The sequence below is a fragment of the Littorina saxatilis genome, linkage group LG7, assembly GCF_037325665.1.
Source record: "Littorina saxatilis isolate snail1 linkage group LG7, US_GU_Lsax_2.0, whole genome shotgun sequence".
NCBI classification, from domain to species: domain Eukaryota; kingdom Metazoa; phylum Mollusca; class Gastropoda; order Littorinimorpha; family Littorinidae; genus Littorina; species Littorina saxatilis.
This window is the reverse complement of record NC_090251.1, coordinates 44,705,721-44,728,520: the sequence shown is the minus strand read 5'-3', so window position 1 is coordinate 44,728,520 and position 22,800 is coordinate 44,705,721. Positions and strand designations below refer to the sequence as shown.

Here is a 22,800-nt window from a genome sequence, read left to right as displayed (position 1 = left end):
TCTGCTGTTGAGACACGGACACAGACAGACCAACCGACCGATACTCATACACACATGCATAACAGACAGGCAGACAGACAGACAGACAGACAGACAGACAAGAATATCACATACAGACGTACGAACACGCAGGCTCACGGACACAAAGACACAAGAACACATACAGACAGACAGACAGACAGACAGGTAGAAAGACAGACAGTCAGACAATCAGACAGACACACAGGCATACAGACAGGCAGACAGACAGACAAACAGACAGAGCTTAAGATACACACATGCACAAAGACATACAGATGCACGTATCGAGACACAAATTAAGTTAAAATCACACAAAGGCAGACAGACTGAGAGAGACAGATATGTAGACATATATTCATACGTAACAACAACTTTCAAAACTTCTCAATGACAGAAAATGCACACAGAAAACAGAAAGGAAAACAGCAGGACGGGAGGACAGACAGACAGACAGACAGACAGACAGACAGACAGACAGACAGACAGACAGACAGACAGACAGACAGACAGACAGACAGACAGAGGTTCAGCAATACCGAACATTCTCTTCAGATCTCAAAGAACCTATTTCTCTTTTTTTTTAAAAAGTCAATTTCTTTAAGGGTCCATCAATCATTTTCGCCTTTCACAGATATTTTGTAATTTGGCAATCATTGACACTTTGTGCGCTCATTCCAAAAACCCATTTATCAATATTTATTTTTGAAGCAAGTGTTTTAATTGTTCTTCTGCTTGTGTTAATTGGATAAAAAAAGGATGGATTTTCTTAGTTGGTTTAAAAGCGATTAAGGTGCACATCGTCTGGTAAAAAGGTGAAAAACACGCATAGCCGGGAGTCAAGTCATTTTTGTTCGTGTATTTCATGCAACATCTGTCTGTCTGTCTGCCTGCTAGCAGCCTACTTGTCCTTCTGTCCGTCCGTCCCTCCTTCTGTTTGTCTGTCTGTCTGCCTGCCTGCCTGTCTGTCTGATTGTTGTTAGCTTTGGGAAAGTCGGGCGGAAGGTAGGAAATGGTCGTTTTGTTCAAAGATGGTGCCTTGCTCTTGTAACATCCACTATAACGAACGTTTGATCTTGTGAATGTCCTGTCTGTCTACTCGTCTGTCTGTCTCTCTTTTTATGTTTTCTTTCGTCTCCTTGTACTATGTTTTCCTGTCTCTTTTTCCCCGTCTTTTTTGGATAAAATAGGATGTTGCTTAGAGTCTGTATGATAATTCTATTGTGTTATGCGTAGCGGCTTAGATCTCAGTCTTCTCTCTCTCTCCCTCCCCTCTCTCCCTCTGCCTCTCTCTCTCTCTCTCCCTCCCTCTCCCTCTGCCTCTCTCTCCCTCCCTCTCTCTCTCTCCATCTCCCTCTCCCTCCCTCTAGACCCACCACCCCACCAACCTTGGTAACTTTTCCACAAACAAAGGGTGCATGGACAATGATTTTCAGAGTTCACATGGTTCCGGGTATTCTGGAGTTGTCACAGAAATGGTGTGTTCAGAGAAGCTTAAGATCCCAGCTGGCTGATGCAGCAACACGTTTATTAGTTCTACTTTAACAGACACATAATGTCAGTTAACGAACGAGCTGTGACAGTGGGTAAGATTCGTGCCACAGAACTGTGGCAAACTGTACCATCAGTACTGTTTTCAGAAAATCCTGCCAGATTTGTACCGACCAAAATGTATGTAGTTAAGGCCAAACAAACGTTTAGGGTAACGTGATAAAAAAAGTTAGGGTCGGTAGGTCGGCTTTTGTTTTGTTTTGTTTAATTTTATTTTTTTAATTTTAGTCGATTTTAAAGGAGGTTACTTCTCTTAGTCTCGTTATGGTTCGCAAAATGTGCCAAAAGTTTAGGTTTTCCTTAGAAATGAAAGAAAAGTTTTTGGTCGGCGGGAAAAAAATAGGGTCGGTCGGGTCACCCTAAACCAACATATATTTTGTTGGGGCCTAATCTAAACCATATGATCCTACTGGTTTTGTAAAGGGCTCATAGAGTTGCAAAAAGTCAGCATAACTTTGACATGAGCGCTCCATGGGGTATGTGGTGGCGGGGAATGTGCCTACCGAAAGGAAGAAGATGAATCTCCTTGTCTTCGGACCCTCTACAGTTCCACTGAGGAAAGTCGGGGGTCAAGGGACCCCTTCGATTGAGCGTCCGTGGGGAAACCTGCTGTTACGTGGGGTAAGACCATATCCCTCCACTTGGACCCATACCAAAAAAGAGCACCATGACTGCTTCCCCCGCGTACACAAAGGCAACAACCCCCTACAAAATCTGTACTTCCATCCCAATTTTGAAATACCGCAACAACAGACTTCCAGATCTATAACACGATCATATGTGTTCTCTGTTTGCATGTCTGTCCAGTGTTTTGTCCCCACATACAGCATATTAACTCTACATGTCCCAAGATAGGCCAATTCGTCCTAAGAGGACGTTAACACGAATTATCAACCTATCAATCAGGAGTTGAATTTAAAAAGACAAAATAAAACCCATAAAACCCTACTCTGCACAAACAACACACAGGCTGTTGCTTTTTGGTACGTGTCCAAGTGGGAGTATGGTCTTATCTCACTTAAAAGCATGGCAAGATCTGAGATGGTGGGTCGATGGTGTTTTTACGGGAAGGGGTGTGCCTTTAATCTTGACTGGCATTTGAACTTTCCTGCTGAGAGACAAAACATTGATTACTTTTGATCCGTTTTTTTCAACATAGCTAGCGCGATCATGGAGATGAGGAACAATGTGTAATCAGAACATTGCCACGACGCCTTGTCAAGAGCAGTTTGAACACGTACTGCAACTACACACTCTGCCAACGACCAACCAAAACCTACTCATCACTGACGATTTGAACAGCCACTCGCCAAGCTGGGGGGGGGGGGGGGGGGGGGGACACGTACATTTGAATGACCGTGACCTACGATCATTAAGTAACACAGCAGTTACCATTGCCAATGAAAACTAGTCCAAGTCAATGGAAAACCGTTTCCCCTTTCTTGTACCCACATTAGCTGGGTGTTACAAATTCGTACTGCAATATAGGGAATGCAGATATCATGATTTTATTAAAGCGAAGCGTTATACTAGCTGCCTAAAGGGGGTAATTATGTATGTTAACACGAAAGATAGAACACTAAATTACAATGTGAAAGTCTACTTTCCAACGGACGAGCATTACCTCATAACACGAGATCGCCTACTATCATTCACTTCAAAAGACAAGCAGAACTAAGTCTAATCAAATTGTTATTTAAGAAAAAGAATCGAATCCAATGATCTGGTAAGAGATTGAAGTTAATTCGATGTTCACAGCCTTTTTTTAGCGATGAGTTGCAACTCCTTCTTCCTGAGGCCATTTTTATAATAAAAAAAATTAAAAAAAAGCAAAACAACAACAACAACAACAATATCATGACAGATCTTGTGCAGTACCGGTTGTCTTGGAAGAATACAACACTGTCCATGCAGGAACACCACTGTAAGATTCTAGCTAGTTGCTGTTACCTGTGTATTTTGTATACATGTCACGATTGCAACTTTTGTTAAAATAAACTTATGTTTAAACCAATACAACACTTCCAAATCCGTGCATCGTTTCTAATGTGGTTTCTAGCGTGTGCTCTAATCCAACTAACAAATCAAATGTACCAGTATAACACAGCAACAGTTTTAGAGCATCAAGGTTTCAATGTTTTAATTCGGCTTTCGGCCCAAAGGGGTTTTAAGCTGATACAATACACATCAACCGCCCGTTAAAGTAACACAGTCGAACAGAACCATCACCAAACAATTGTTTCATATCACAAAGTCCAACAGTTAACAAGGTAAGGTTTATGATATCAAAGATGCTGTCTGTATTTTTATGCGCCATCTTCAGGTATCTTATAGTATTGTAACACGAAACAACCTATTTATTTCAGAGTTTATTGCAAGTCACTTCGCCATTGCCAGTCACTGTCGGTGTTAAAACACACGAATTGCGTAACTAGCAATGGCTGTTTTCATCTTTAGAATTGCTGTGTACACACACGTTTCCATAACCATCACAGTCTGCGTTATCACACACATCACTTTCTTACCACCGCCATCTATAACAACATTGCAGTGTTAATATACGATATGACATCTAAACAGTTATTCGATTATGCACTAGACAGTCACAATCAAGACCATCACAATATGTGATAGTGCAGGTATGTTTCTTTCATTTATTTTGATGAAATAGTCAGAAACGTTTCGTCAATTTTCGAAAGTTCTAGGCATTCCGGGGCGTGTTGGCCAACTCGGCAGAATTGACGGCAAAGTTTTCGGCGATTTGAAATAAACTTCGACGATTGGCGGATTGCCGACACCGTCCAACATACCTATGCTATAACCACTTTCATCCAACCACCGTCTATCATAAGTCTTCACGTAGTCTTCACGTACATCTTATAAGCATAAATGTTCGTGAAAACAATCACTATTTGGCTTAAATCGGGAGCACCGTTCATATCAACACACTCTGTTAATTACGTAGCACATTGTTTTTCCAAGACCACACTCTCTACGATCAATACTTGTCTGTGTTAAAACACAACATTCTGGGAATAACTGCTGGGCTTATAATACTTATAGAGAGAGAGAGATATTTGTTTTGATATTGTCGTCCTAATCTTGACTATTATGAGTGGACTATTTGCGCCTCGATATTTTATTTATGCTCTTATGTTTTATGTTGTTTATTGTAATGCTGTATACACCTTACCCGAGTTTCTCCTCGTTGAGATAATAAAGTTGTCTATGTCTATGTCTATACCATTGACGTCTGGACAGTCATTGTGTAGACATCCACTAACTGCGCAAGCGTACGAATTATTTGTAGTCGACCACAGCATTACTATTTCTGTTAATCAAATTAATCACCATGCATGAAAGATCGCGATCAAGGCAATCCCTGCTTGTATTCATAAGAAAGATTACTATCCACAAGTGACCTTTCCAGTCAGTCCAGCACAATATGTGATAAAACACGAATGTCTGACGTCTCGACGAGTTCTTATTGATGACGACTGTCAGGACAATCGGTGTGTCTTGCATGTGTATCACGTGCATCAAACGCGGAAGTTTCAGACAGATCACTGTCTTGCTCAACAACTTTGTAGGTAACCATCTTCTTCACGAGCATAGTCTCAGAAACTCAGAGCCAGTGTCAGAAACGATTTCAAAAACTCCGAACATTTTGCCTCCAGATTATTGTGTAAGAATATCAATAGCTTTGCAAAGGGTTTCAAAAGAGCTCCCGATGCCTACATTTCCCCGACGTGATGAAATCTCGAAGTCGTAATCGCGCATAATTATGCGTGGTAGTAGACACTGTCGGCTTGACTCTAATACTTTGATTCTGTTGAAAGGCTTCTGGGACTTCTCTAAGTGATCTAGCTTTTCAAGCAAAGACACCAGAGGATTGCGGTGCCACATTGCGCCGTCTGCTACTTCGCTCACGGGATTGTCTCTTCAGCTTCCATTCAAAGACCCTGTTCTGGACTTTCCTTTGCAACGCAACCCATTTGGAACAACCTTCTTGGAGGTTTCATCCTTGAAAATCAGGACGCGCAAGACTAAAAGACGCATTGTGTTTGCGTATTATGCACACAGTCACTCGTCTATGACATCTTTTTGCGTCTTCTTCGTTTCGTCGAGTGAGGAAAACGTCCAGTTGTGATGTAATTCATGAGTAGGTGAAGGATTTGCCTGGGTGGCAAGAATCCAGCCAGACGAAATGTCAGAATGTTCCTAAGTTTTGCCTATACATTTTGAGGTATTTGCCCAACGTTTGCGGCCATGGCGTACCAGTATGTTTTTCGCACACTTTTTTTTTTTGTCACAACACGAAATATGGGAAATTTTGTTTTGTGAAATAACGTGAGAATTTTCCTCGCCAAGAATCGTGTTCTGGGGCTTGCTTCGCTACACTCAAAGACAAGTAGTTCACGGATGGGTATTTCAAAATCTTCGAGATTGTTTGTGCGTAGGAGTGCATCTCGAATTATCACTGATCGTGTCTTCTGGAACAGCCCTTGCATTATAATAATTTTGTCGTTGCTTTTAAGATAAAGACTTCCCCCAAGTCTTTTGCATAAGAATAATATCAAAGTCGGAATCAGCTTGTTTTCAATCCAGGCCCTCCATTCGAGGTACACGCCACCTGAGACTAAACTTCTGGTAATGGCCTCAGATCTTCAAGTCAAAGCCGATACTTCGATCTTTCGTGTGTAATGTTTGCTTGATACCCAGAGAGCATGTAAATGTAACGTTTACCTCACAACCAGACAGGTGATGAGAATGTTGTTTTACGCCCCTCACGGTCAAACCATTAGGGGCATGTTCCCGTGTGTAACCACGATTTAAGCCAGACAGGTGCATGTCACCTTATAAAAGTCTATGCTTTCATTTTGTCGCTGGCCCATGACCTGTGTCATCGCCTTATGCTTTTTGTCATCTTGTATTGTTACACCCTGGAGTGTATCCCTGTTGACCTTTTCCCCGTGGTCACTGTCACTGACCATGATATGACCCTGCGACTTTGACCTTGAAACAGCCATGCGTCGTTGACCTTGAAGCCATAGCGATGCGATGACGTCCCCTGACACATCCACGCCGCTGGCACATCAACATCCTCACACACGACCCTGAAGTCTCTTCCAGTCTGATAAAACCTTGACCCTCCCGTGTCTGGAGCCCCTTCAGGAAAGGTCAAAGTTTACCCTGCGGGGCGACTTCTTGCGTTTGCCTTTGGCCTCGGCGTTGAGACTGAGGCAGGACGACCTCCGTGGAGAACTCCCCGGCACGTCATTGAGGTCCGTCAGAGAGTGAGAGTCTGAGATCCTCCCCCGGCCCGTCCTCACGTGACTGTTGGGGACCGAGAGAAAAGGGCTGGGAGGGGGAGAGTGAAGCTCTGCGGCTTTTTGAAAGGTCAACATCCCACCTCCACCACTTCCTCCTCCTCCTCCGAATCCAAACCCGTTGGCCCCTTTTCCCCCTCCGCTACCACCTCCCTTCTCTCCTCCTCCTCCTCCTCCTCCTTCTCTCCCTCCTTTCTTGTCCTCTCCTACTATAAAACCGTCGTGGACCCCCCCGAACTTGGTCTCCGCCATCCCCCCTTCCACATTGTCACACAGTGGCGTTTCGACACTAGGAGCCGTCAGCAAGATGTTGGGTGTGCAGGGGCGCGAAGCCATCAACTCGTCCATCTCTGAGTTCAGAGACTGCGTGTCGAACTTGAAGACGTTGTGGCCGAAGGGTACACGGAGGAAGTTGTCATTGGGGGAGCGGGGAGGAGAGGTGTTGGGGGAGGGGGTGTTGGAGGGTGAGGAGAAGTCCCCCCTGAAGCTGGACATGTCGGAGATGGATCTGGAATCGTAGCTCCCTGGAGGAATAACAAACAATGAACTCAATTGTGAATAACTTTATTCTGAGTGTATTGTTATCAGAGAGAGAGAGAGAGAGAGAGAGAGAGAGAGAGAAAGAGAGAACGAGAGAGAGCGAGAGAGAGAGAGAAAGAAAGAGAGAGAGAGAGAGAGAGAGAGAGAGAGAGAGAGAGAGAGAGAGAGAGAGAGAGAGAGAGAGAGAGAGAGAGAGAGAGAGAGACAGGCTGACTTTGACTGTTAGATGCACAATTTCAATTATGTTGACCTACGTGACTCCCAAAAGTCAGGTGCACATTTTCGCCAATTTCCATAGCTCTAGCAAACCTTCTTTGTGTGCAGTCTACCAACTTTTGAGATAAAAAATTATGGTTAATAAAAAGTTCCAGGGCCGGACTAGGGGGGGGGGGGGGTTGTAGGGGTTGCGCAACCCCCCCTGGCTTAAGCATGTACCTCCCAAACGCATTTTGTTGTTGTTGGTGGGGGAGGGAGGGGGGGGGGGTTGCATCTGGATCATCATGAAATCCGAGGAGAAATCGCACCTCTCACCCCCTCATTCTCTTCATTGCCTATACAGCTTGCTGTCGAATTTACCTTTTTCGTTCAAGGAGAGGCTTCCTTTCCCTCCAGAAAAACACCAAAAAACGTTCAGCTTCAAGGGGACACAACCCCCACCAAGGGGGATTCGCCCCCTGGTCCCCCACCAAGGGGCTTCGCCCCCTGGACCCCCATCTGTAACCCCCCCCCCCTAGTACTTACCTAGTCCGGCCCTCAGTTCAGCTGTATACATCTCACTCTCTCTTTCTTCCTCTTCATTGACCCTCTTCTAGAAGCTTGGTGTCCTTAAAACAAAAACAAGCGTGGGGGCGGCAAGCACCACTCGACCCCATTTCCTTCCATTCATCCCTAACTCACCTGGCACGTTGAGGAAGTTAAATGAGTTGACTGTGTTTTCGTTGCTGTTGCTGCAGTCGTTGATGTTGAGGACGCTGTCGCGGTTGGCGATGGCGCGGATGTCGTTCTCGATGGACGAAGAAGAGACGCTGTCCTTGTCGTCTGCTACACTGGCCGTGGACATGACCAGCTTGACCAGCGTGTAGAACTTAGAGTCCTTCCTCCGCCGTGGGGCGAATTTACCTGTAAAACGTCACTATGCACCTGAAGATCTCAACATTTTCACAAAGGCCTTTGATACACACACACGCTCCCACCCACACCCGTAAGCAAGCACGCACATGCTCGCACAAACACGCTGACGCACGCACGTACACACACACACACACACACACACACACACACACACATACACACACACACATACACACGCATACACATATACACACACACACACACACATATACACACACACACACACATACACACACACATACACATATATATATATATACACACACACACACAAACACACACACACACACACACACACACACACATTCACAAGAATAACAAGAACAACATTTAGAAGAAGAGAAAGAAAGATTAGGTAGTAAAACAGAAAACTACTTTCATTTCCAAGCTTGCACATTATTTACAGTTTGCAAAGGGTATGCGCAGAGCACTTCCTTTTTGCTGAGGATAATGGGAAAATGGGAAATCAACCCGCTCTACCAGGGAAGCAGAAGGAAAATAATAACTTAAGTAACGGGGAGAAGAGAGAGAGAGAGAGAGAGAGAGAGAGAGAGAGAGACAGAGAGAGAGAGACAGAGACAGAGACAGAGACAGAGAGACAGAGAGACAGAGAAAGAAAGAGAGAGACAGAGAGAGACTGAGAGAGAGAGGCAGAAAAAGAAAGAGAGAGAGAGAGAAAAAAACAGAGAGAGACAGAGAAAGAGAGAGACAGAGACAGAGAAAGAAAGAGAGACAGAGAAAAACAAGAGAGAGAGAGAGAGACAGAGAGACAGAGAGAGACAGAGAGAAAGAGAGAGAGAGGAAGAGAGAGAGAGAGAGAGAGAGAGAGAGAGAGAGAGAGAGAGAGAGAGAGAGAAAGTGCACTATCGATCAGTGGAGACAAATCAATAGTAATGATGCTGCTCCGCTCCTCGATCATTTCCCCCTCCTATTACACCAGTCCCTGCAAGGCGCCTGCACAATGTGTGGTTTCTTTTTCTCTATTTCTTTCTCTTCATCTTCTTCTTCTTCTTCTTCAGCGTTCTAGAATTTTCTTGTTACGTGTGAGCTCGTTTGCCCATTTGGGTTCCCCAAACTATACTCTGAGAGCATATTTAAGCTCCACTCCGCTTTCGTTGAGTAGGCATGCTGGGTATTTTCGTGTTTCCATAACCCACCGAACTCTGACGTGGATTACAGGATCTTTTCCGTGCGCACTTGGTCTTATGCTTGCGTGTACACACGAAGGGGGTTAAGTCACTAGGAGGTCTGCACATACGTTGACCTGGGAGATCGGAAAAATCTCCACTCTTAACCCACCTGGCGGCAGCGACCGGGATTCGAACTCACGACCTCCCGATTAGGAGGCCGACGTCTTACCACCACGCACTCTCTCTCATTCATTTTTGCCTCTGAAACAGAATCACGACGAGAGGGCCAATCTGACCTTGCAAGAAGTAGCGAAATTGACTGAACTTTAGCTGAAAATATTGCCCAAAACGACATTTCATAAAAAAATGACAGTAGAGCATCAGAAACATGAAGTGTCAGAATGTGGGTATTTGTTTGTTTTCAGCAGAAAGGAAGCTGCGGATTGTCTTTTATTTGCAAAATAAAAAGTTTTTCAAACAAATATCTTAATTACAAAAGTGTTCATTTCTGCACTATTAATGTTAGATCCGAAATCAAACATACATTTTCACTAAAAATATAGTTTTGAGTCAACTTGGTATTTTATATTTAATTATTGTTCTTAAAGAGTCTTTGCACAGCATGAACCTTGTGACGTCATGGCATTGCTACCCGTATTTTAACAATGTCTTCCTGGCCATTCGAAGTGTCCGATTTTAAAAGTTCTCCTTAAAATACAACACTTACATAGAAATAATATGTACCATTTGTACTTGATGAGCTTCGCTGTTCATCGGCCATAGTAACATGCCAAACATAAATTCTATTCTGATAAACGTGGAAGCCGCTAGCTTAGTGATGTAAATCAAAATCGACCGTAAAGTTCTCAAGAAAACTACATAAAATACAATACAATTCTCGAAGGAGACAGACGCATTTCCTCCAATGAAAAGTGTACTGTGGAACTGTTATTTGTCGAACTCGTTTGGCCTCTCATTGGTCGATGCTAATCTTTCTCGAGATTTGTATTATGCAATTTCCAGTTCCGGTAGTTCTGACTCTTTAAATTCACCTTTGTCTTTTTCGTACGTTTTGATGGAGGCATCTTCTCCTGACAATAATCCTTCAAGGACACAGTCATAGAAATACGCGCTGCGTCGATATATGCACGCATTCATACGGTTTCCTGTCCACTTACCCGCTCGCAAGGCAGACTTTTCTAAACACACACACACACGTACGCATGTACTCACACACCCGCACACACACGTACGGAAACACAGACATACACAGAGACACAGATACACGCACGCACACGCACGCACACACACACACACACACACACACACACGCTCACTCACACATACACACATACATGCACACACATGCACTCAAACAGACAACACACTGATAGAAACACAGAAAGGCAGGCACGCAGACAGACAACACACTGACAGAAACACAGAAAGACAGGCACGCAAACAGACAACACACTGACAGAAACACAGAAAGACAGGCACGCAGACAGACAACACACTGACAGAAACACAGAAAGACAGGCACGCAAACCACAACACACTGACAGAAACACAGAAAGACAGGCACGCAGACAGACAACACACTGACAGAAACACAGAAAGACAGGCACGCAAACAGACAACACACTGACAGAAACACAGAAAGACAGGCACGCAAACAGACAACACACTGATGGAAACACAGAAAGACAGGCACGCAGACAGACAACACATTGATAGAAAAACAGAAAGACAGGCACGCAGACAGACAACACACTGACAGAAACACAGAAAGACAGGCACGCAGACAGACAACACACTGACAGAAACACAGAAAGACAGGCACGCAAACCACAACACACTGACAGAAACACAGAAAGACAGGCACGCAGACAGACAACACATTGACAGAAAAACAGAAAGACAGGCACGCAGACAGACAACACACTGACAGAAACACAGAAAGACAGGCACGCAAACAGACAACACACTGACAGAAACACAGAAAGACAGGCACGCAAACCACAACACACTGACAGAAACACAGAAAGACAGGCACGCAGACAGACAACACACTGACAGAAACACAGAAAGACAGGCACGCAAACAGACAACACACTGATAGAAACACAGAAAGACAGGCACGCAGACAGACAACACACTGACAGAAACACAGAAAGACAGGCACGCAAACAGACAACACACTGACAGAAACACAGAAAGACAGGCACACAGACAAACAACACACTGACAGAAACACAGAAAGACAGGCACGCAAACAGACAACACACTGACAGAAACACAAAAAGACAGGCACGCAGACAGACAACACACTGACAGAAACACAGAAAGACAGGCACACAGACAGACAACACACTGACAGAAAGACAGGCACTCAAACAGACAACACACTGATAGAAACACAGAAAGGCAGGCACGCAGACAAGACATTCAACCAGATTCACACTGAAACATACAAACATACACACATGCAGAGAGGCAGAACCAAATACACAAAGATCATCAGAAACAAAAAAACATACAGACAAAGCCACAGACAGACAGACAGACAGACAGACAGACACATACTCTCACACACACAAGACAACCCCCCCCCGCCCCATCACACACACTTCACCAAGAAATCTACCTTATATAAGGACAAAACCCACTTAAATCCTTATACATCCCATCAACCACCACCATAGACTCCACAAGCTTCCCAACCCCTCCCCGAAAATCCATGCTCATAAAAATACCGCCTCCAGAACCTCGGGCAATTTTCTCCCCTCTCAGCTGATTTTTGTTATTCCTTATTTTGCCCTGGAACAGAGTTACTGGGTTGCGTAAGATTGCCCGGGCAGTGCTCGTAGAAACGACTGAATGAAACTTTGGGGGGAGAGAAATGCAGAAAGCTACAGGCCCGGACGCCCCGAACACCTCTCGTAGCCTGTGACGACGATCAGGTGGGGGAGGAGGGGGGAAAGAAATGCGGAAAGCTATAGGCAGTGACGCCCCGAACACCTCTCGTAGTCTGTGACGACGATCAGGTGGGGGTGGGGTGGGAGGGTGGAGGGGGGTGGGGGTGGGGGAGAGAAATGCAGAAAGCTACAGGCCCGGGGACGCCCCGAACACCTCTCGTAGCCTGTGACGACGATCAGGTGGGGGTGAGGTTGGGAGGGGTGGGGGGTGGGGGAGAGAAATGCAGATAGCTATAGGCACTGTCGCCCCGAACACCTCTCGTTGCCTGTGACGACAATCAATGGAAGCAGCCACCTTAACCATCTTTGCCGAAGAGGTTAAAAGGGAAACGGGAGCATGGCCACTAACGTGATGACGAAAAACACGGCAATACAAAACGTGGTCACGAATGCGGAGGAACAATGGTGACTGCGCGTGAGAGCGATAAATAAAGAGACCTTGTTATTTGTGGTCACGAATGTTAAGGGGATTTCTCACGTTCGGAGAAAGTGCTACAGGTGCGTAACAGGTGCGATCAGTTACTGTAGCTCAATTGGTAGAGGACAGGTGCGCAGAGCCCGATAATTCAGCGCTGGATTCGATGGGTTACACGCATTGATCAACAAAGGTTCCGCCGTGGGGGATCGAACCCGACGCTTCCATATCACGACTAGAGCAGCTTACGTGTGTGCCATAGTTGACTAAAATAATAATGATAATCACTGGATATTTTTAAGTGCCTAACCTATGGCTCCAGGCCCTTTACAAAAGAACATATACAGAACAAAACAATTAAATGTACAACCTACATAAAACAATTAACCAGACGGACAAAAATCACCACATGTACAGTTCACACAATATTCATATATGCTATACACACTATATATACAGGACTACCGGGCTGAAGTGCATGAGAAAATGACCACCCAAACGGGAGCAAGCCGCAACGTTGGATTGGTTGAAGCTGAGATTTGTTGTGATTTCAACGAATCAGAACCCGCGGCTTGTTCTCTCCCGTTTGGGTTTGTTTGTTTGTTTGTTTGTTTGCTTAACGCCCAGCCGACCACGAAGGGCCATATCAGGGCGGTGCTGCTTTGACATAATCGTGCGCCACACACAAGACAGAAGTCGCAGCACAGGCTTCATGTCTCACCCAGTCACATTATTCTGACACCGGACCAACCAGCCCTAACCCCATAATGCCAGACGCCAGGCGGAGCAGCCACTAGATTGCCAATTTTAAAATCTTAGGTATGACCCGGCCGGGGTTCGAACCCACGACCTCCCGATCACGGGGCGGACGCCTTACCACTAGGCCAACCGTGCCGGTCTTCCCGTTTGGGTGGCACCCACTCTCGCGTCGTGCATCTCAGCCCTGGCCACGAATAGCATAGCGTTTGTGAATAAAGGAGGGTCTGGTCAGTCACTGTAGCTCAATTGGTAGAGTGCAGGATTTGCGAGCATCGGGTAATTGGTTCGAATCCAGGCCGGGACAGACACGTTTCGACTTTATGTGCAGACTCAGAGACAGTATATATGTCCCGCCCCCGGGTCACCGCCGTGGCACGTAAAAGTCCCATGTCACTCTGCCAGAAGTTCAGGTGGCTGGTTATACCTTAACACGCGCAAACCTGGTTAGCACGACTCTCGTTGCTGCTAGCGTTTTGCTGTGAGGCAGCGACCCAATTCAAATTTCCCAGAAAATGATTAGTAAAGTGATGAAAATGATATTGACAAAGAAAACCCCAAAAAGCTAGATTCGGTCGGCCGCGATCGAACATTATGAATGTGCAGTTTGCTGAATGATTCCACAAATGTTTGACCTGTGTTAAACGGTCCGCATTATCATGTTCACGTTCGCGTCATCGTTGTTGTTTAAAAGCGTCGAATTTTGAACACAAAGTCCCCTGAGGGACACAACCTTCATTGTTTTTTCATTGACGAGTTTCAGTCTCTCTTGTTCGCTCTGCACCAAAACATTAAAGCCAATAACTTCAAAAAACAACAACAACAAAGCAAAAAATAATGAAAAAAATCGTGGTGTGGCGGAGAGAGAGAGAGAGAGAGAGAGAGAGAGAGAGAGAGAGAGAGAGAGAGAGAGAGAGACACACACACACACACACACACACACACACACAGACAGAGAGAGAGAGAGAGAGAGAGAGAGAGAGAGAGAGAGAGAGAGAGAGAGAGAGAGAGAGAGAAAGGGAGAGAGGGACAGGGAGGGGGGAGGGAGGGGCAGGGAGGGAGGGGCAGGGAGGGAGAGAGAGAGAGAGACACACACATATAATGACAGAGAGAGAGAGAGAGAGAAAGAGAGAGGAGAGGGAGAAAGGGAGAGAGGGACAGGGAGAGAGGGACAGGGAGGGAGAGAGAGAGAGAGAGAGAGAGAGAGAGAGAGAGAGAGAGAGAGAGAGAGAGAGAGAGAGAGAAAGAGAGAGACAGACACACACACAAACACACACACACAGACAGACATAATGAGAGAGAGAGAGAGAGAGAGAGAGAGAGAGAGAGAGAGAGAGAGAGAGAGAGAGAGAGAGAGAGAGAGAGAGAGAGAGAGAGAGAGAGAGAGAGAGAGAGAGACCGTGCATCGACAGAGACAGACAGAACAATAGACAGGTAAGAAAATAGCACACAGTAAACAACAAGGACATAGCATATACCGTACTCACAACAAATGCGATTTCAAAACACAGCACAGCATTGCATAAAAACGAAAATAGAAAAGTGTCAAACAATCGAAACGCCAAGAAACCATGGAAACAAAATTCCAACACGCATTGCAAGCAAGCAGACCGGATGATGGCATGATATGCCTGAGGACGCCTCGAATATTCTCTCTCTCTCTTTCTCTCTCTATTTCTTTTTCTCTCTGTCTGTCTGTCTGTCTGTCTGTCTGTCTGTCTGTCTGTCTGTCTGTCTGTCTGTCTGTCTGTCTGTCTGTCTGTTGTCTCTCTCTCTCTCTCTCTCTCTCTCTCTCTCTCCCCCTCTCTCTCTCTCTCGTATTCTTCATTTTCCAAAAAGAAGAGAGTTACTTACCCAATAAATTATCAATTTTCCAGGCCTCCAATCCCTCCTTAATGCAAAACGATCTCACGTCTTGGAGCAAGCCCTGGAACACAATGAGACACAAAGTGAAACAAGTCAGTGAAATACAATGTCGGTGTCTGTCAGAGGAAAGAGCTGGGGGAAACATTATTAATACAGAAGAAGGGGAGGGAGAAAAGGAGTATGGGAGTGGGTGGGGGTGGTTGGTGAGCGGTTCGATTTGATGTGATGCAGTTACTTGCAACATTAATTCATCACGTAGAGATGCAGTCTCACTTCTTGGAAGATAAACTAGAAAACAACAACAACAAATACCCAACAACCATCTTGCAGATCGACAGAAAGCCATGCAGAAAGGCGGACAACAGAGAGAAAAAAACCAAAAAAAAACCCCCCCCAAAAACCCCCACAAAAAAGCAATAAAGAAACCCCACCCGAACCCCCCCCCCCCCCCACAAAAAACAACAACAAACAAACAACAAACAACCACAGACACAAGCGAAAATAAGTTAGATTACAACAATTCTGCACAACGGAAAGAAGTCTACAATGTTCGTGCTAACAGTTCCCTAAAGCCCGTCCTTAACTAGGCGAAGTGGACTACGAGAACTATACTTCGAGAAGCTGGCCACACGGAGCCTTAGCACTGAGTTTTCGGTAAAAAGACTTCGCGAAGTCTTCGCGTAGTCGACTTCGGGCTCAATTAAGGACAGGCTTAAGACTGACCCACCATTCTAAAAACATTCTGTTAAACTCCTCCTGAATTGTCTGCGACTGATGCAAATCGAGTATAGACCTTCGTATTGACAGTCCGCTGATTACTGCGACAGTTTTTACTATTCCAAGCACTAACTGGTCATGTACACCAACGAATTCACAACTACAAAAGTCAATTCCTGACAAGTCATCTATTTCATTTATTTTACTTTTAAACTGGAGGCAAAAAAGTTCAAGCAATGCTAGCTGGCATACAGAACCCGACAAATTTGTTTTTCGGCATTCAAATTCAACACAAAATAAAACGGCAGAAAAAAACTCTAAATAAAAACATCATTATTATATAACGTGTGATCCCCACTTGCAAATGAAACCTGAAAAGCGACCGCTTTGAAAGGTTACACAAACAGATCAAAAGCGGAAACGGAAAACAAAACCCCGATAGAAAACGCAAGTTCACTCTGAGGCTGAAATAACGAGAAGAGACAAAAGCGATGGCTGTGGGCAATAACATTGGCTCAGATTATGCTGTTTGGTTTGGCCAAAGAGATGCCGACCTGTTTCCGAAAGAACATGAGCCTAACACGCACATGTTATGGGTTGATGCCATCCTCTGTGAGATTTCCCTCCCACGCGTTAGTGGCATTTTTGTGTGAAAACGTAAACCTTCTTCTTGAAAAAAAAACTAAATTCAAAAGGGCGTCCAGTTTCGACATGTTCCGATCTTAGAAAGCAAGAGAAATGCTGCCAAAAGCTACATGAAGAGAATGCGAAATACTATGGTATACGACCCGTCACAAAAAAAAACAACCCTAGGCTTGAGTGTTTGATCTTTGTGATGAGACCATTTCTTAAGAAAGCAAAACAACCCAAGTATATGACTAGAAGGGCCGTTAATTCCCCTATATACCATTTTCAGGACTCGGAAACAGATTGATTTTACGCGAGGTTATGTCTTAACAGTGGACAGACAAACATCAGATACACAGGTCTTCCCCCCCAAAAAAAAACAACCCCAAAAACAAAAGCAAGGTTCCACCTGTTAAAATCGACAAAAAATCGAAACAGATTAATTTGAACAAGTTTTGCATGTCAGTTGAAAGAACATTCAACTTTCTATGCATAACAGTTAGTTCTTTTGTGAACTAATTGTTATTCTATTCAGGATAGCAATTCACAAGTTACAAGACAAAAGAAACAGCTTCTGTCTGTCCCCTACGGATGCGCAGTACCTTTAGATCATAATGCATGTGTCGAAGTGTATGCGTAATATGCACTGCCCTAATTTCTGTGCTGAGTGATGCTTTGTGTGCGGTGAATGTTCACTCCCAAACACTTCTTATCGCTAGGATGGGTTAGTTTGCTTATATTTTCTAATGTCATGATTTGTATATCGTGTGTGTGTGTGTGTGTGTGTGTGTGTGTGTGTGTGTGTGTGCGTGTGCGTGCATGCGAGCGTTCGTGCGCGCGCGCGTGCGTGTGTGTGTGTGTGTGTGTGTGTGTGTGTGTGTGTGTGTGTGAGGTGTTTATTGGAATTGTAAAGCGCTTGGAGCTGTGAATCGGGACTTGCGCTATAGAAAAGTGATTAATTATTATTATTTTTATTACTATTATTATTATTATTTAAGTTATTGAGACATCCCAGTGCACTAAGGGATTTATAGAGCAAATCGAGAAAATTCATTATTGAACGAAGCGCATAGCGCTGAGTTCAATAATTATTTTCGAGATTTGCTCTATAAATCCCTTAGTGCACTGGGATTGTTTCAATAACGATATTGTCAGTATCGCCAGAGAAAAAAGAAGATTCAAAACGCACATTTTGCAACGCGCATTTGGATAGGCGTAACTGTGTGGTCAGGTTTGTGTCAATTCTACTTTTGTGTGGGCTGTCTCAAGGACAAGTGTGTCGTGCTTTCGTCACACGCAAACTCTTGTTTTAATTTCTGTTGGTAAATTCCAGTGTAACGTTAAGCTAAAAAGTGATGATCTTTCATAGAGACCTCATTTAAACTCGGAGAAAGGACTGTGCTCTTAGTTATTTGCGATTCGAAACCTTCATCGAGCTTCGACAGATTGACTGTGGAGAGTGTTGCCCCTTGAATTGACTCCAAGGCCACGGTTAGCACATTTGTAAAGTAAATGTGGTATGTTTCTCGTGTTGTATCTTCATTCATCGGGGAGACTGGTACTATATATATGAACCGTAAGAATGCTGTGAACCCTACACGTATTATGTCCCCATCGTTTGTTTGTTCACATTTGCCCAACATGTTAATTTGCTGCGGGGTTTATGTCGTCTCCTAGGCGGCTAGGGCAATCGAACCACTGCACTGCAGTCTCATTTCAAAAACAACAATTGCTCGTCTGCACGCATGAGGCAATAAGTTTTATACATGGTAAGAACGTTCTTAACCCTACACGTTTTCGATTCCGATTGTTGTTGCCTTGAAATAATAATTCGGAAACCATTCATTTACTGAACTGATGCAGTCGTATTTTAGTGTAGTCTACTATAACAGAGTCGACTTCCAAATGTTGGTCTAGCTGGTACGTTATCGGAATAACACTTGTGTTTTCTGTTTGCCGCTGGGAATTTTATACTAACTTATCATTTAGTAATATGGTTAATAAGCTACATGCCACTAACACGGCATATGAGAAGAATCTTTGCAAGTCAAAACGAGAAGAGACCATTTTTGGAAGAGATACAGCCGCTTCTATTTTTAGATCAGTGGGCTTAACTGTGGCACAGGCGCCTGCGATCTGTCAGAAAAAAAACCTTCTGCTTTGAGCCGCAGGAAATGCATGGTTATTTTTGGGTAAAGTGGAGAATATAAGCTACATGTCATCAATTAATTCTCAGGATGAGAGTACAGTCTCACTTTGGCAAAGGGCGTAAGAATACGCTCTGTGGAAAAGTTAGCGCACTCCAAGAGTGCGCTAACAGATTTAAGTGCATCGCCATTAGCCAATCAACTGGTTCACATCAGTCATGTGACACCAGTACTTGTATGTGCGTGCGTGCGTGCGTGCGTGTGTGTGTTTTCCCTTTTTTACATTTAGTCAAGTTTTGACTAAATGTTTTAACATAGAGGGGAAATCGAGACGAGGGTCGTGGTGTATGTGTGTGTGTGTCTGTGCGTGTGTGTGTGTAGAGCGATTCAGACCAAACTACTGGACCGATCTTTATGAAATTTGACATGAGAGTTCCTGGGAATGATATCCCCGGACATTTTTTTCTTTTTTTCGATGAATACCTTTGATGACGTCATATCCGGCTTTTTGTAAAAGTTGAGGCAGCACTGTCACACCCTCATTTTTCAATCAAATTGATTGAAATTTTGGCCAAGCAATCTTCGACAAAGGCCGGACTTCGGTATTGCATATCAGCTTGGTGGCTTAAAAATTAATTGATGACTTTGGTCATTAAAAATCTGAAAATTATAAAAAAAAAAGTTTTTTTTTTAAAACGATCCAAATTTACGTTCATCTTATTCTTCATCATTTTTTTGTTTCCAAAAACATATAAATATGTTATATTTGGATTAAAAACAAGCTCTGAAAATTAAAAATATAAAATTATTATTAAAATAAAATTTCCGAAATCGATTTAAAAACAATTTCATCTTATTCCTTGTCGGTTCCTGATTCCAAAAACATATAGATATGATATGTTTGGATTAAAAACACGCTCAGAAAGTTCAAACGAAGAGAGGTACAGAAAAGCATGCTATGCAGCACAGCGAAACCCCTACCGCGCTGAACAGGCTCGTCAGTTTCACTCCGTTTTGCACAAGCGGTGGACTACGGTCATTGTGAAAAAATGCAGTGCGTTCAGTTTCATTCTGTGAGTTCCACAGCTTCACTAAATGTAGTAATTTTGCCTTACGCGACTTGTTGTCTTTTGTGTTCTTGTTTTTCCTGATGAAGCTTCCAGAAGCGAAAATTCGTTATCGTCTTGTGTCATCTTTGTATCGGTGAGTACAGTAATCCTTTGTTTTTAACTTTGTTCATCTTACCACAGTCACTTCGTTGTTTAGATTTGTTGACAATTATTATTATTAAGTAAGTTAATTTCTTACCTTTAACTCATCCACCTCGTTCCTGAGATTTTCGACGGTTTTGTCGAGCTTTTTCTTGCGACTGTACAGCAACCTCAACTTGACGTGTTCGTGGTCTATCACGGCCACCACCAAACCTGGAACACGCACAATGTCACCAACGATTAACCGGATTCGGTATCATATATAATTATACGCATAGCTTCAGGGATACGAAATAAGAAAAAGAAGAAAAAGAGAGGCGGAACAAAAATGTAGGAGAAAGAAAGAAAGAAAACACGCACAGACAGACAGACAGACAGACAGACAGACAGACAGACAGACAGACAGACACACACACACACAAACACACACACGCACACACACACACACACACACACACACACACACAGCAAGGCACAAACGCCCATACACAGACACAGACACACATACACACAGACACAAATACACACACATACACATACACACAGACACACACATATACATACCCACACACACAAATACTCACACAAACACACACATACACAGACAAACAGACAGACACACACATACACAGACAAACAGACAGACACACACACACACACACACACACTAATAAACACACATACACACAGCCACAGACACACAGACACACAGACACACAGACACACATACACACACACACACACACACACACATACACACACACACACACACACACACACACACACACACACTGATTAGTGAGCTCGCACGAACGATCGACACACTCGCTGCCTGGTTTGAAATCTCGGACAGAATCTATCTCAAAGAAACGATCTGAAAGCCAAGCAGCACGCATGGAAACACGAAACTTAGTAATGATCAACTGACACAGGCATACTCTAAAAGTTTTCTTTTGATTACAGTTTAAACGAAAGACGAACAAAAATGTCTTGTATGTTGCAAAATCAATGCAAATTTAATATCTTCCTGGTGAAAAAAACCTTGTTGAAAAACGTTTACACAGGATGCCGATCACATTGCTGACATCTCCGGGGACTTACGCCAATCCGAAGAAAAATGCAGGAAAATGAAGCCATAATTGGTAAATGATGGGGAACGCAAAGCAAAGGGATCTTGCCTGGCAGCGGTTATTCAACAGAAGAAACAAGTCGCGTGAAGCGATATCACCACATTTAGTCGATCTGAAATTCCTCCGAAAGCGGCGCATGGCTGCCTAAATGGTGGGGTAAAAACGGTCATAAACGTAAACATCCACTCGTGCAAAAACACGGGTGAACGTGGGAGTTTCAGCCCATGAACGCAAAAGAAGAAGAAGAAGTCGATCTAAAACTAAAAGATCGACACTGAAAACCCGGGATCAGTCATCAATGAGTAAGACTTGACTAGCCGAAATCCGAAGACTGGTTTCCGCGAAGCATGCGACCATAGGATGTTTTGTCGAGAATGATCAGCAACGCTTTCTAAGTTAAGTTTATCATCTGTACCTTAAGAGTTTGTCTGTCTGTTCACTTTTAAAACGACTGGGTCGACGTCCTTGTGAATGTTTTCTTTTGTCATAAAATATGCGTTATAACTTACCATTCTAGTATTTTGATTACGAATTTTGAAATGTTAGCAGTCTCTCTGTTTTGGGATGTTTGTCGGTCTTAAAAACACTAGACACTGCTCTAGGACTATGCACAGTTTTAAGTAAATCGCATTATAAACAAAATGCATTGACCAGACACAAATTGTACCGCCCACCCCCCCCCCATACCATCAACTCAACTCAAAACAGGTACAATGGAGCACCCTTTTAAGACCCCCCATTTAAGGCTTTCCCCTGTTCAAGACCTTGATTGTTTAGATGTTCTTAACATCTGTAAAATTAACCCCAGTTTAAGACACATTTTAAGACTGATTTTCTCAGATTAATTTTTTTGGAGGTCTTAAAAGAGGACTATAAAGTGTGGACAAGGAAGGGGGAAGTACTCGCTGTTAACAAGGAAGGGGGAAGTACTCACTGTTAACAAGGAAGGGGGAAGTACTCACTGTTAACAAGGAAGGGGGAAGTACTCACTGTTAACAAGGAAGGGGGAAGTACTCACTGTTAACAAGGAAGGGGGAAGTACTCACTGTTAACAACACGAATGACTCTCCAGGGCAGGAGGAAGGCCAATATAAAGATGGAGTCGTCCAGAGGAAAGGCCGACAACCCTTTCAGAAACACAAGATCCACAACGAAGGACGCTAAAATGATCACAGCATCAAATACCTGAAACACATGTTTAAGCAATGATCAAAAAAGTGTAATCACAAAAAAACAACCTAAAAAAACACACA

The 22,800-nt window shown here is 43.8% G+C and overlaps 1 protein-coding gene across 1 annotated transcript in view; it reads right to left on the bottom strand.

The window, feature by feature from the left end:
* Window positions 1-6,740: 6,740 nt before the first annotated feature.
* The window catches only part of LOC138970215 (keratin, type I cytoskeletal 9-like), a gene marked incomplete at its 5' end in the record, with an annotated part of 70,450 nt that continues 54,390 nt past the window's right edge, over window positions 6,741-22,800 (bottom strand). The window contains 5 exon segments of the mRNA XM_070342710.1: window positions 6,741-7,423; window positions 8,337-8,558; window positions 15,704-15,776; window positions 20,515-20,630; window positions 22,594-22,732. Coding sequence (XP_070198811.1) covers window positions 6,741-7,423; window positions 8,337-8,558; window positions 15,704-15,776; window positions 20,515-20,630; window positions 22,594-22,732 — 1,233 coding nt within the window.